At 48.4% G+C, this 14,745-nt stretch overlaps 1 protein-coding gene across 3 annotated transcripts in view; it reads right to left on the bottom strand.

Annotated features, from left to right (window-relative positions):
- VANGL1 (VANGL planar cell polarity protein 1) overlaps positions 1-14,745 on the bottom strand; it is a 50,340-nt gene continuing 35,595 nt past the window's right edge. For all 3 annotated transcript variants that reach the window (XM_057719773.1, XM_057719774.1, XM_057719775.1), the window contains 4 exons: positions 10,461-10,594; positions 8,878-9,010; positions 7,447-7,681; positions 1-3,661 (listed from right to left, as the gene is read on the bottom strand). In XM_057719773.1, the coding sequence (XP_057575756.1) occupies positions 3,401-3,661; positions 7,447-7,681; positions 8,878-9,010; positions 10,461-10,594 (763 nt within the window). In that variant the 3' untranslated portion in view covers positions 1-3,400. The remainder of the gene's footprint in view (positions 3,662-7,446; positions 7,682-8,877; positions 9,011-10,460; positions 10,595-14,745) is intronic.

The raw sequence follows: 14,745 nt of genomic DNA, 5'->3' as shown, positions 1-14,745 counted from the left end.
CCAATATGTGTCCCGCTGTAGGGAGCCTGACATAGCAGGGTTCACGTAGGCGAGAGTAAACCAAGGACTTGATTTTGTTGATTTCACTGAGCGGCTACAACAGTCACCGTCCTGGGGGTGCGGAAGTAAGGAGGGGCAGGGTCATTAGTTTCCATCAGCCCAGTAGGCTCGCGGCCTCCCACAGAGCTACAGCCTTAGCTAAATACATGCACGCCAAAGCGACCAGGAGACAAGAGTGAGTGTACTCAACTACAACCAACTATGGCGAAGAGAGGGGAGCACCTCATCCCCACCCAAGACAGACCCGCACAGCCACAATCTCCCCACTGCAAAGGAGGTCTGAGCTCTGGCAATGAGCCACAGCATGAATGCACACACACACACACACACATGCACACACACACACACACGGGCCACCTTCCTCTATCCACTGGCTGTACACAATTTGTTCTGTGCGTAGATTTGAAAAGGATGGAGAGAGAGAAAGGGAGACAGTTTGGCAAAAAACTGGTCAAGCATTTTCTCTAGGACTTACTTTATAAACATTAACAAAAGTATTATGTTTCGACTTAACTGATAATGCAAAGGATGGATTAAAACAAAACCTGAAAATCCCTTCCAGCTCTAAGAATGCAGACTTCAGTGTTCAGTTCATGGATGATTAAAGATTGTCATTATCTTCAAAAGTACACACTTAGAACAGAAATTATCTATTGGTTAAAACATCACCAGGGAAGAGGATAACCTCAGACATACATTCCTCACTTAAGTTTTTCTACTCCTTACAGTTTAACGTTCACATTTTAATAACTTAGGTTGAAAGTTATAGAAGATCTATAAACATTTAAGGCAAATAAAATCTTGTCTCCTCTAATGTGAACCTATCCAATTCTACTAGTCCAGGGCACAGTTTACCCCTTTTAAAAAGAATAGCCTATTGGCTCCAAGAACTGAAATGCACTGTGTTCAATTGTATGATACAGCTTTTCTGAAACCTTAAATTTTTTTTAATGCCACTTACATTGTTCCCACTGCACCAGTAACTCGAGCTATTAAGAGTTTGTAAGTGCAAAGGCTTCATATAAAGATCCTGCATTTTATTATGTTATTCTTTCGAAAAGGACTCAATACAAAGTCAGTGTAAAAAAATCGATATTCAATTTAAAACAGAAACAATAATTTCAGAAGCTCTGACATTCTCCTATGCAAAGACTGGGAGAGAGAGAAAGGGGTAGAGAGAAAAGAAATTCTTTAATTTAAACCTTTCTTCACCCTGCTGGGAAGGCAGGCACCAAAGCCATCCAACTTAGCCCCTCCTGGACTGGTAATTGAAGACAGGGTTGGAAGCACAGTTTTTTAGAATGCTGATGGACAGTGTCATTATTAACCATGTGAATATACATGTACGGCACTTCTATTGCTGGGTTCCTGACGTAGCAGCCTCTGTTACATTTAGTCTGGGACAGTACAACGTTTACGCAGCCGAAGTCTCATATACATTCACCATCGCTTGCCCAGTCTCCCAAAACATATTCCTGAGAAAGACACCATCAAAAGGAATGTCCAGCTTGAAAGGACTTAAAGGCAAAACTAAGAAGAACAAAAGCACCCTGGTTACATGGTATGTGTTTTTCACAAACAGAAACCATGTAGTTAAATAGCACATCCTGGCTTCATTCCCACACTGACTGGTTACGCCTTCCTTCTTTTCCAGCACATCTTCTTTTTGACCTGAAGGCTGTGGATCCAAGAACACTGCTTACTTTTTCAGATACATGTGTGACAAACATCCAAAGCCAATTTTGGTTTAAGACAGTAATAACAAACACTGCACCACTTGTGGAATGCATAAACCAGGGAGGGTACATGCGAACACATATACAAAGAGCATTTGACCGTGTCATCCTTGGCTAAAGCAAGGTGACTGGCTGCCTTAAACACCAGGGAAAAGCGAGAGTGAACACTCTGCAAAGGTTTGTTGTGGATACGGAAGGCAGACGGAGGAACGGAAGGCTGCTGCAGGGCCCTGCCCATCGGCGCCTCCACCCACAGCCCAGCTCGGCTGCTCCCCAAGCCCGGAAAAGCCCACTGAGACCATCTAAGAAACAGACCATGCAGGCATAGTTCTGGACCACAAGCCCGGCTCCCTACTGCAGCATGCCCATTCCCTCTCCTCCCTCTACTGCCAACTTCAAGTAATTGAGCACCAGGGCCTAAAGGAGCCCCTGCCAGGGTAGTAAAGGGGCAGAAGTGATGAGCGCCCAGTGACAGTGGTCAGAAGTCAGGCGCTGGAGGCTGCAGCTGTCCCCAGTGAGGGCACTGTCCCCTGGCAGGGCAGCTTGCTGTGGAGCTCTGTGAGAACACATCTCCTGCGAAATAGAGGCTTCGAGCTGAACGTGCCAGGCCCAAAGTCACAGTGTGGGTCTTCCCCTCGTGGGTGCGGAGCACTGGGAGGAGGCCTAGGAGGGGAGGGGCTCCTGCCACAGCCTGAAAGGGACATCCTAGCTGGCACGCCCTCCCCGGGACCCACCTGGTGGGCACCCCGCCCCTCCCTATGCAAACAAACAATCCGTGGGGAGGACTCGAGGCTGTGCGTGGAGCCCGAGGGCACATGTGAAGAGCCGGGTCCGGGCGGCTCTGAAGGCTGGGCTCCCTGGCCAGGCCTGCCAGCCAGGTGGGGTGTGGTGTGTGTTGGGGAGGGCGGGATGGAGCGGGGATGGGTGGCCCATCACGGGGTTAGGAAAGGGGCTACCTGCTCAAGCCGGTAGGCGAGCAGGTCAGAACTGGGGCAGACAGATTTTATCTTTGGGAAAAAAAATAAAATCATTAAGAGCTGTAAACTGACAGTGCACATTGGTCACTGCGATCTTTCTCTGCAGGACCTAAGGCAACAGAGAACAAAGAAATCAGGCGTTTTGTGAACGGCCCGAGGCTCCCGTGGTGCTGGACGTTTACATACACAAACATGTGTGGACGTGTCCTGTCTGGTTCCCTGAAACAGGACAAAGACGTGTCCCCTACAGGCCCACAAGCGGGACGGCCAGAAGCCAGGGCAGGGCCGGGTGCTGGAAGAAAGGCAGGGATGGATGAGTCGTAAGGCGAGGTTCCCAGGAACCTCCAGCTCCGCTTTGGTTTGCAGCTGTCACAGAAACGCCAGGGAATGGCTTCTCGAGATGTCCCATCCCCAAGTCAGATGTCATCAGTCACTTTTTTTCAGGATGGACATCTTCTGCTTCCTTCCAAATAAAGTGCAGATGGTCAAAGGACCCTGGTCTCTCATCTGCCAGTTCAGTCAGCAATGAAGAAGAATCATAAAAAAAAAAAGATGGCCCTCTGGTATACATATATATCTCTCTCTATATTCTTTTCTTTTTTTAAGAAAGCCACAAATATAGAACTTTTAAACTGATGTCTCAGATTGTAGGCGAAGGACAAATTTGTGAGACTTGGGGTCTATGAACTCTTCCGAGAGCATGATGAATGGAATTCTCTTCACATTGACTACGAGGCTGAAGTCCAAGCATTTGAGGACGAAAACCAGTCCATCCCGCAGCCCACTGGTCACAGCCTCGTCGCTGACGAGCCGCCACTGCATGGAGAGCCAGCGCTCCCGGTCGTACTGCAGCGTGGGGCCTGCGCTGAGGTACCGCTCGAGGAAGGCCTGCAAGGACAGCAGAGATGCTGTTAGGGAGGGAACACCCGCTCCAGGCGGTGCAGCCGGGGGCTGTCTGCGCTCACTCCTGGGGAAAACATGTCCTTCCACCCCAAGAGGACAGCCCCGCCGATCACACCCAGTGCCATCAGACTCGCACAAAGCAGTCCTTGCGCGGGAGGAAAGGCTCCGCGACCGTCTCACTCCCCAACCAGAGGGTGCAGATGGTGGGAAGCACAGAGGCAAGGAAGGGGGTGGCGGCTGGTACCCACATCTGCCCGGAAGCTGTGGCTGAGGCAGCAGCCCCGTCCAAGGGCCCGGGCCCCACGGCACCTGCCACAGCTGGTACCTGTGCATAGGTCGGCCTCTTCCCATCCTGAGAGCTCCTTGGGCCAAGTGCCAGGTGCAGAGGAGCACTCTGGAAATGTGAGTGGAAGAAATACAGGGATATACCTGCACGCACAAAAACACCTGCTCTGCGCTGACTGCTGTGTGCCCTTGGACGAGCTGTTTAACCTCTCTGTGAGCGGAGCTGATGGCAGCACTAACGCGCAGAACTGCTGTGCGGATGCGATGGCTAACTCGAACCATCTCACTGTGCAAGGGAAGGGCGGTTACTGTACGCTGGATGGAGTGTGCACGTGGCAAGTCCAAGGCATGGCCAGGCCCCGCAACCACCTCCTGCTCCCGAGCTCTTGGCTCTAGCAGTGCTGAGCTCCGTGGGCTCCCCGACATCCCCCTGGACATGTGCTGTCCCTCCTGCTGAATGTCATCCTTCAGCAAACTCCTCCTGGCCCTTCAAATCGTCTCAAACCCCTCCCTGAGCCTCTCAGACAGGCGAACATGTCCTCCTTTAAGGGCCTATAGTCATGAGCGTGACTCCCATGTGACAGTCTGCTTTCTAAACAATTACTGCTGATCTGCTTGTCTGAGCGCCACCCTAAACTGTAGTCTCCTGGAGGGCAGGAACTATCTTTTAAATTTGGGTTTCCCATGTGCCTGGCATAAGCTGGGGGTTCAACAACACATGTGTTACATCAATAAGTACATTGATTTAGCTGCAAGAAAAGAATGAATGAACCAGGGATCCAGACAGAAAATATTAGGATAAATCACTCTGGTCCTAGACACAGGTCACAGATGGGTTCTAAGTGGTATCTACTTCTATCCACACCTCACTGCTGCTGCCAGGTACGTTATTTCTGATCTGCAACAATATATTCTAAGGCAGAAAGGAGAGCTGTGCCTCTACTATGATAATAGTCATATAAAAATAGCTCTTATGTGGGAATTCCCTGGCGGTCCAGTGGGTAGGACTCAGCGCTTTCACTGCCGGGGCCTGGGTTCAATTCATGGTCGGGGAATTAAGATCCTGCAAGCTATGTGGCACAGGAAAAAAAGAAAAGAAAAAAAAAAGAAAAAAAGGCAAAGAAAAAAAAGAAAAAAAGAAAAAGCTCTTATGAATCATAAGGAAAAGAAATAACTCAACAGTTAGAGAAATTAAATTGATAATTTATAAAAGAATAGAAAATTAAGATATGAAAAGATGTTCTATCACATTAATAGTTAAAGAAATATGACTTCAAATAATAAAACAATGTATTTCCCTCCTCTTAGATGGGCAATGATTAAAATGAATAACACCCAATGCTGTCAAGGGTGTGAGGGAAATAAACATTCTCATATCCTAAAGGCAAAAGTGTAAAACAGTAACACCCCTTTAGAAGGACAATTTGGCAGGATCTGTACCTTTGATCCAGCTGTTCCTCTACTAGAAATTTATCTTTCAGAAATACTTGCATAAATGCACAAAAACATATGTAAGAAAGAGATACTCATTCCAACACTGTTTAGATCAGAGGTTGGCAAACTTCTCTTTAAATGTAAATATTTTTGGCTTTGCAAGTCACACACTGTCACAACTACTCAGCTCCGCCACAGTAGAGAGAAAGCAGCCGCAGACAAGCTGTAAACAAAAGGGTGTGGCTGTGTCCCAATAAAACTCGATGAACAAAAACCACCAAGCCCTGGTTTAGACTAATGAAAGATCTTAATGCAAATGTGATCAGTAGGCAACCTGTTAAACAACCATGGTATTCAGTGGAATAAGACACAGCCATCACAGGGAGTGAGTGAGACCTGTATGACGGAGATGGGGAAGCAGTGACATCACAAGACAGCCAAGAGACAGCTGTACGTGAAAAAAGCCAGTTTCCAAACGTTACCTAAATGGTATGAGATCCCATTTCGAGATCCCATTTCTTGGGTTTTTGTCCATTTCTGCTTTAAACACACAGACACACACACCCCTGAAAGAATATACACCCACTCTTTATATCAGTGAGAACTGTCTGGGTTAGGGGAATGAAAACTTCATTTTGTACATTATACTTTTCTCTGATGTTTGGATTTTTATACAAAGATTATTAGTTTTAATTCAGAAAAGTTTACTTTTTTAAATGAAAAAGAAAGCAACCAGGAAATGTAAAAAAAAAAATAAAACCTCGAAAAAAGGAAAACCACCACTTCCATTCTATGTGGTGCGAGCTATCCCTTTGCACATGCAGATATACTGTACTCACTTGCAGCCACAGCGTTCATACTTTTTTGCATTCTGCATTTTGTGACTTAACATTCTAACAAAGATTCTTCCATGTTTTAATAGGTGATATGCTGTAATTTGTAAGCCACTGTTCTATTTTTAAGTTATTTCCAGTTGGGAGCTAATACAGATTATTTTGCAAAACTCACCTGCATATATATTCATGTATACAAGCTGATTGTTCTGAGTCCCTTTTCTAGGAGAGGGATTAGTGAGTCAAAGAGTATGGAAAACGTTATGGCTTCTTCCTGAATATTTCCACATTGCTTTTCTAAGGATTGTTACTGGTTAGTGACAATGCAACCAGCAGTTGTATGTTACAGGGCAATGTGCGAACACAGGTCCTTATACTAATGATATACATGTGCACTATATGCCAAGCTCATGTAGTCTCTACCACGTGATTTACATGTCGCTTCCATATTTAATATAATTCTCACACAACAATCCTATCAGGTAGATACTATCATTATCCCCATTTTATAAAAGAGCAAATAAGTGTAGGGTCACTTAGGCTAAGTCACAAACCAATTAGGTCGTGGAGCCAGGACTTGAACCCACTTCTGTCTACAGAGAGGTCCTTTGCTGAACCCTTACTCTATTTTGCCTCCTTGGCCACTGTCCTCTATTAGGGCATCCCCCAAAGTGTCCTCATGTCATAATCCAAAAGACCATTCAGTAGAAATAACCCTCCAACAGCCAAGACACCAAACTGATGGCACGGTTTCTATCGTTGATAACAATGGCTATTTATTTGGTCCTTACATTAAGACAGACGCTGTTTTAAGCACTTCACAGGGGCAGACTCTCTTAGTTCTCACGACAACCCAATGAGGTAGATATTAGCATTATTCCCAGTTTACAGACTACGAAACTGAGGCACAGAGCCACTAAGCTCTTGGCCCAAGGTTTCCTGCTGGTTAGTGGAGGTGCCAGGTTAGAATGAGTCAACTCAGCCCCAGAATCCACAGAGTAACCAGAACTGTTACCTGGACTGTCTCTAAGTGAAAGTCTTTCCTCTGCTTGAGTCTAGAGGCCTTCAAAGGCACATTTCAAAAACAACTCTACCAAATCAACACAAAATAAGTGAGAATCACTAATTCTTATTAGTTGGTGCTTTAGGGAAGGCTTTGATTTTATCATTCCCGACAATACCGAGATGGGACTTTCCAAGCCCGGTGACCAGCCGCACCTTTGGGGTCATGCTGTTGGTGATGCAGAAGGCCAGGTGCTGCAGGATGCTCTCCATGCTGTGGTAGTGCTGCTGCCGGGTGGCGCGCAGGTACTTCTGCAGAGCCCGGGCCATGGAGGGGAAGATGGCCTGGGCGGCCTCCCTGGGGCCCATCACTTCCCCTGGGGCTTTCTGCTGCTCCTCGGCCTGGAGACGCTGGATGTGGATGAAAGCCTCCTCCACCGCGACCACCAGCCTGGGGGCGATGAGACACAGCAGTCAGGACAGTGTTGCAGGGCTTGGGAACAGAGTCGTACGGATCGTGGGATGACTCTTCCCAGTCTGCCACCAGCTCACCCAAGGCTCCCGTCCTTAGCTGGCACTCCAGATGGTGGGAAGAGGAGGGGAGGGGAGGGGAAACGAAGGCAAAGGCACAAATAATATGTGGAATGGGGGCTCCGGGGTGAGGAGGGAGGAGGCTGGGACTGGGAGGTGACTTCTGTTCTCAATTCTGCCGCTTATTTGCTTGGGAGACTCACTTCAGTCCCTTTCATCTTGACAATGAAGGGTTAGATGAAAAGAGTTTTAAGGCCCCACAAATTCTGGCTACAAAAGGCTCCGCACGCACTGAGAGGTGGCTGGTGGTGCAGGAGCAGCCTTACAGAGAACCAGAGCTGTATCCCTCCGTCCAGCCGCCCACACCAGCAGCCACTGGGAGAAGAGAAGGAAGGAGCCCAGCACACGTGATGAAAACCATCTTTGTCCACTTCCGCTAATGTGATCAGATCTTGAAAACCAGCAAGGGCCTGGGGATATAGGGCGGGCCACTCAAAGTGCGGGCTGAGGGCCAGCAGCTTCATCAGTTGGGAATTTTTAAGAAATGTGAATTCTTGGGTGGGCCCCACTCTAGACCTACTGAAAAGTAAGTCTTTGCGGGTGGGGCCCAGAGCCTGAAATCTGTGTTTTAACAAGTCCTCCTGGTGATGCTTTTTTGCACGCTGAAGTTTGAGAAACACTGGAACGAGATTCCCTCCAGAGGCCCAAGCTGGTTGTTTATAAACAGAAATTTCATGTTGGTTAAAAAAAAGAAGTCTGATAGAGAATAGACTTTTGGTTGCCAAAATGAGTGGGGGGGGGGGGTGGAGGAGGGATAGATTGGGAGTTTGGGATTAGCAGACGCAAACTATTACATATAGGATGGGTAAACAACCAGGTCCTACTGTAGAGCACAGGGAACTATATTCAATATCCTGTGATAAAGCATAATGGAAAAGAATATGAAAATGTATGCATATATATGTATAACTGAATCAATTTGGGTACAGCAGAAATTACCACAACAGTGTTAATCAAATACACTTCAATAAAATAAATTTAAAAAGAAAGAGCGTTAGTGTGCCGTTCAAAAGAAAAGCGTTACGGGGTGCTGGCGTTGGAGGGTGGGCAGCGTACCGTGCTCTCCGCTTCTTCACCCGCCGTTCGTGTTCCGCCTCCTCATAGTACAGCTCGTTGTGGCTCGAGTCCCTGCGCCGAGCAGCCGCGGCGATCATCGCTCGGGACTGACCCGTGGCGTTGTTACTGGGGCCTTTGGGGGAAAGGACGGTGGAGGAAGGAGAGTTTTAATACCTCGGGGCTGCGAAACAGAGCAGAAAACTAGTCCACGGTCTGTCGGTACCATCCACCCATCCCCGATGAAGCACGTACACAAATCCCAAAAGTAACTTCCCAGAAGGGTGAACAGGGCCCCTGCTCTGCACTCAGAATGCTCACGAGAAGGAGGACATCTCCTGAAACTCCAATTTGATGAGTGGAAATGGAAAAAGAACCCCAAAGGAGATGAGGAATGCTTGACAATTAAAATGCTGGCCAAAAACAACCCACAGAGTGTGCTGAAGGTGTTATTTACCATCCATTCCATAAAGCTCCAGTTTGGCCATAAGGGCAGCTGGAACATGCATTTCAGTGATGAGACAATGGGAGAGAATGAGAGGGATGGGGAGGACAGGACGGAGGGAAAAAGAGAGTCAACAGCCACAGAGACATTGACCACGCACGTCCTGGGGTGTCATCCAACTGCTACAGAAAATACCCATGCTTGGGATCTCGCAAAATGTCATGTGTATTAATACACACCCAGAACTCCTGGTCTTGCTCCCCTGGGCACGACCGCCTCAACTTTTCAGAAGGACGAGGCAGGTTGCATGCTTTCTTACGTAGCTGGATTAATGGCCTGTCTTGCTAGCGGGATTCTGCACTAGGTTTTCAGATCACAGGCGAAATATACCAATCCTTTAGGATTCACAAGAGAGTGCACATCTCATGCAGCCAAAAACAAAAAAACGGGGAGGATACTGTTACCAAAACTGACACTGCCTATAAATCACTTGGCTTGTTAACAATACGATCCTCTCCCAGGGTTTGCAAAGCTCCTGCCCTGACCCAAGGTGCCCAGCAAGAAACGACACCGTGTCCTGTTTCTTGCACTTAACCATCTGACAGCCTGAAACACAGCTCTGACGTCCCCAGCCTGGCCTCTGGCCTCCAGCCACCCACTCAACTCTAGCTCTCAGCCAGGACTGAGGAATGCCTGTGAGAACCTCACCAGATGCCTGAATTATAGTCTTAATGGACTGGGGTAGCTGAATCTTTCAGTAATTTATCCAGATTTTGAAAAGCAGCCTTTTCCTAGGAGCTTTCAATGTAAGATGTTCACAGCAGAAGACAGGAAGCCCACATCACTATTGTTTCATATAGCTTTCATAAAATCCCCAAATGAATGAACCTCCTATATATGTAGACAATAAATGAATATTTCTCTAAAAATATGTTTGTCAGTACAAAAAGAAAAAGAAAAAGAAAGAAGAGAGGAAGAAAAGACAAAAAAAGAAAAAAAAAGGAAAAATTGTTCTGAAATGAGAACGTACCATAAAGGCAAACCCTGCGACGAGTAGAACCAAATGGAACATACAACTAAATCTAAGCAGTTGCCCAAATGCTCCCTATACCCACCCGAGACACCACTTCAAGGCACATACCATCTACGTTGTAGACTTTCAGCCCAGCCATGTGCTTGGCTGCTCGGAATTTGGAGGCTGTTAGGAGGTTGGGGTTATAGATGGTGAAATCTTTATAGTAATTTTCCAGAACCACCAACGCTGCTCTCTGGATACTGAGGAAAAAAAGGCAAAATTAATGCAAAGGTTTTCCCAAGCAGGTCCTATGTGAAAAAAATCCTCTTTTGGAGTCAGGCAAAATAACAGAACACCAAGGATAACCTCACATAAGAAGGCTCCTGGGTTTCACCACACCTTTTTCTCCAGGACGAGAACTTAAAGCTGAAAGTTAAGTCCCATCGTCCAGTGGCTTCTGTGCCTTCTCCCAGGCTACGTCACTAGCTGCATCCCATCTAGCCAACAGCCAAGAAAGGAATGTTACAATCTCTCATTTAGATTTGTTTAGGCCATATAGAACTTTCCTTATTTTCCCAGTTTACAGAAGCACAACCTGAAGACTCCAAAAAAGTCAAGAGACTTACAAATGGCTGCAGAACTACTGAGTGAAACAACTAAGTGTAGATTCAAGTTTCTCAGGTCCTAGAGCGGCATTTCCACCTACACCTCACTGCCCCTGGTTTTCAGTTTTCTATAGGTCAGAACAATACCCACACAGGGCAGAGTGCACCGGAAAGATGCTGGCTGCAGACGCTAGGTATCCTGATTCCTCTTCTTCGTCCCGTCCATCCCAGGCCAGAGAGAGCTCCCTCTTTCACAGGAGGCAAGACCCTTTTCCCTGAGCCCCCCGAGGTCTCAGCTGAGACCTTACTCCTTCTTCGTCTATGAGGCCACCTGCTCCATGGGTTGCTGCCACCAGTCCTCCCAGAGGTGTGTGAAGGGGACTCTACTTGTTCGTGTCATGCGGTCTCTAACCTGTGCCCTGCGTGGCCCCTCTGAGAGGAGCAGAGAAGAGGCAGCGGGGGTGGGGGGGGCACCCATACTCAGTATTGATCGCAAAACAACATGAGTTGGACACAGATATAGAACACTCACCACTTCAAAGAGTGATCTGTAATAACACAGCCAGGGATTCTATATGCCTCATCTCACGTGACCCTCACAATCATTCAAGGGAAGAAAACCAAGCCTCAAAACTCTACGACATGCACACAGGATACATCTACCAAACAGTGGAGCTGGAACTCCTATCTGGATTTCAAACCTCCAACTTCTGCTCCTTCTCCCAGACGTGTGGCCGCTTAGGACAATGTACGTATGTACTGACCTCTCCAGGTCTCTTAGATGTTCAGCAATCAGCAGTGTGCTAAACTCCACAAAGTTATCTGTATCTTGTCCCTTACATTTTTTTTCTTCATGGTTCCCTGCTAAGCAGATGGGCTTATAAGGATTATTTACAATAGCCTGGGCACCGGGACAGGGCTGCCTTCAATTCCTGGATGACCACGCTGCCTTCAATTCCTGGATGACCACACTGCCTTCTACAGCTCTCCGAGTGGCTCACGGACCTTCCCACCAAGACAAGGCAACCCCTAACCCATCAGCTTGACACTCTGCCAACCCACCCCTTAGCTTCCCTTGGGGCTGTGCCCCCAGAGTTTAACATGGAGTTGAAAAACAATCTGGAAATCAATCGGCTAATCTCCTTGAGAGCAGAGTCATGGCAATGCTTCCTTACTCCTATCCCCACGGTGCCTCGATCCGTGATCTGCATTCAGTTGGGACTTAGTATCAACCTGGATATGCACACTCATGTGGGGTTGGGGAAATCTGTCCAGACCAACTTCCAATAACAGAAGTATAAGATTCCTAAGAGGAAATCCACATTCGAAAGCGCTAGTCATTTAGTTTCCCAGTTGTCCACTCATCACTCTCATATTTAAGCATCTATGTCAGCCAAGCCCCGCGAACACAGGGTGGGAGGAGCTTCTCCTTGCCGGCGCATGTGGAACAGAAGCTCTGTGACCACCAACTGGAATACACAGGGGCCAAGGAAGCACAGAGGAGGGCTTCTAACTACCCAGGACCTGGGTGGACACAAGAGCAGCTTCCTAAGGAAGTGAAGTGGCCCGTGAGTTGAGGTTTGTGTGCCATAGATCTTTGGGCAGAAGTCCTCTGGGCTTCCACAGACGCCCCTGCCCAGTGGAGCCCTGGCTCAGTGTGGCCGGCCTCCTCGCTGTCCCTCTGTCTGCGATGCTCTCCCACGGGCGGGGCAAGCGCTGCTTCCGTACTTCCCGCTCCATCCAGAGACTGGCTGTGGCCCCTGCCTGATCACTGGTCACACACGAACACTCCCTCCCATGCAGCCCCCCAACCCCCACCCCGTCCAGGCGCTGCTTTTCCGAAGTCTCTGGGCGTTTTGGAGACGAGGAGCCCCTCCACACAGAAATAGGTCTGTTCGTGTTCACAGACGCGCTGCCCGCAGGCCACTTCATCCCAGGCGCCACTGCTGACATGGACACAGCTTAAGGGGTCTGGATTCCAGCAGAGAAGTATTTCCCTGGTGAAGACTTAAAAGGCAACTCAGAGGTTATTCTCAGGCCCATCTTCAAAGCAAACCCTCTTGTGGTTGTGGGGTTTGGCTTTTCTGTTCAGCCCGCAAAGAGGAGCCCAGGGCATCAAACGAACTCAGCCGGGGCCTGCAAGGCAGAGAGGGAAAGGCTGGACCAGAGCCTGGCGGCCCTATTTCCCAACCTCTCCACCCCCAAAACAACCGTGCTACCCTGAGGAGGGGTGTCTGTCTATGCCCAGCTCTGGCAGGGGCCTTCCAGCACGATGCTCTTCAAACTGGGCAAGGGCCCTGGCGGACTGGACAGGGAACACGGGACATGAGCCTCCTCAAGCTCAGGATCCTTTGCTCAGGAAACCAAACAAGGGGGAAAGTTCAGGAGGCCCCGCCTCAATAGAGGCCCCAGAAGGCCCCAGAATCCGTTGTGGACCTTCCTGCCCCAAGGCAGACAAGCTAACATGGGAACAAAAAAAAAAAAAAAAAAGGTTGCGATTTGGATTACAATCCAATCTGCCTTTCTTCACCTTTTTTTTTTTTTTGAGTTTTTTTTTTTTTTGGGGGGTACACCAAGTTCAACTTCACCTTTTTAAAGAGAGTAAACTGTGATGTAAGTCTTGTTGGTGAGTCACCATGACTATCACCTGCATCAAGTACGGGGCTGTGCCTCCTGTATACCAGAGTGGAAGCGGAGGCTCCTCCCAGAGCCCGTACCGCGGTCAGCCTGAGTGCTCACAGCCAGTTTTTCACATTCTTCTCCATGTTCTCCTTCACTGCAGGCTATCAAAGTCATTCCTAGTTGCGGTCAGCCTAGCTGCCTGGGACAACCATCCTTCTGTCCTCGTACATCTCTATAGAGGAGATGGGCTTTGCGGCACCCACGTGAGGAGCTCTGCTCAGGCTAAGTGATACCCACTCTTGTACAGCAGTCTGAGGCTGATTTCAACCCCAAGTCTAAGGTATTTTCCATTTCTGTTCTGGCTCCTGATTCATGCTCTGGACTGGCTGAGTTTGTCAGATAACTAGGATACAAGAAATCTACAACAAATATATCATTTGGCACCTACTGAGGGGACACCCTGCAGGGCACCTTGGCATCAGCCTAAGTCATGGCCCCACAAGGCCAGGATGCAAGAGCACCCCTGTCCTCAGCCTATGTCGGGGTTCAAAAGCCCCCTGCCTCTGCTCCTTGGCACCTTCCAAATACGGCATCTTGCAGGGCCAAAGCAGGGCTGATTTCTTTCAGGAAGCCTTTTTCAACCCTCTGGTCCCCGCTGACCTGTCAGGGGAGTCACGTATGCTAGGCTTGCTCTCCAAGGAGCCTGTGAAAGTCCCCCATGCACAGGGACACCTGTGGTGGCTTCCCCACAGTGCATGGTATGTGTTGGCTCAACCTGCTCGTTTAGGAAACCCTAGAATTGCCATAGGTATAGGTTCAGTTCTGAGCAGGTATTTCATAAAACTATGGAGTTTCAGAGGCAAAGGGGCCTCAGAGACAAACCAAAGCAAACTCTCAACTAGTCCCAGTCTCCGGACCAGATCATCTCTGGGGAAGGAGGGAGGCAAGAAAAATCAAGTTGCTGAGAAACTTGAGTTCTCCCTTATCACCATCACAGTCAGAGACAAAAGACAGTAACCTGACTAAACAATGGTCATGCAGAAACCCCGTATTACAGGCAGGTGGAGCCTGATGTCCAGATTGATTGTGGACATGGGCCCACCAAAAACCCATGGCAAGGAGCACCTTCCCAAGATACAGAACTGCATTCCAATACACCCTCCCAGGTCACTACCCCTTTGCAC

Source organism: Hippopotamus amphibius, chromosome 1, assembly GCF_030028045.1.
Source record: "Hippopotamus amphibius kiboko isolate mHipAmp2 chromosome 1, mHipAmp2.hap2, whole genome shotgun sequence".
Taxonomy (NCBI): Eukaryota; Metazoa; Chordata; class Mammalia; order Artiodactyla; family Hippopotamidae; genus Hippopotamus; species Hippopotamus amphibius.
Note: the sequence above shows the minus strand (reverse complement) of the source record. Positions and strands in the feature narration are given on the sequence as shown.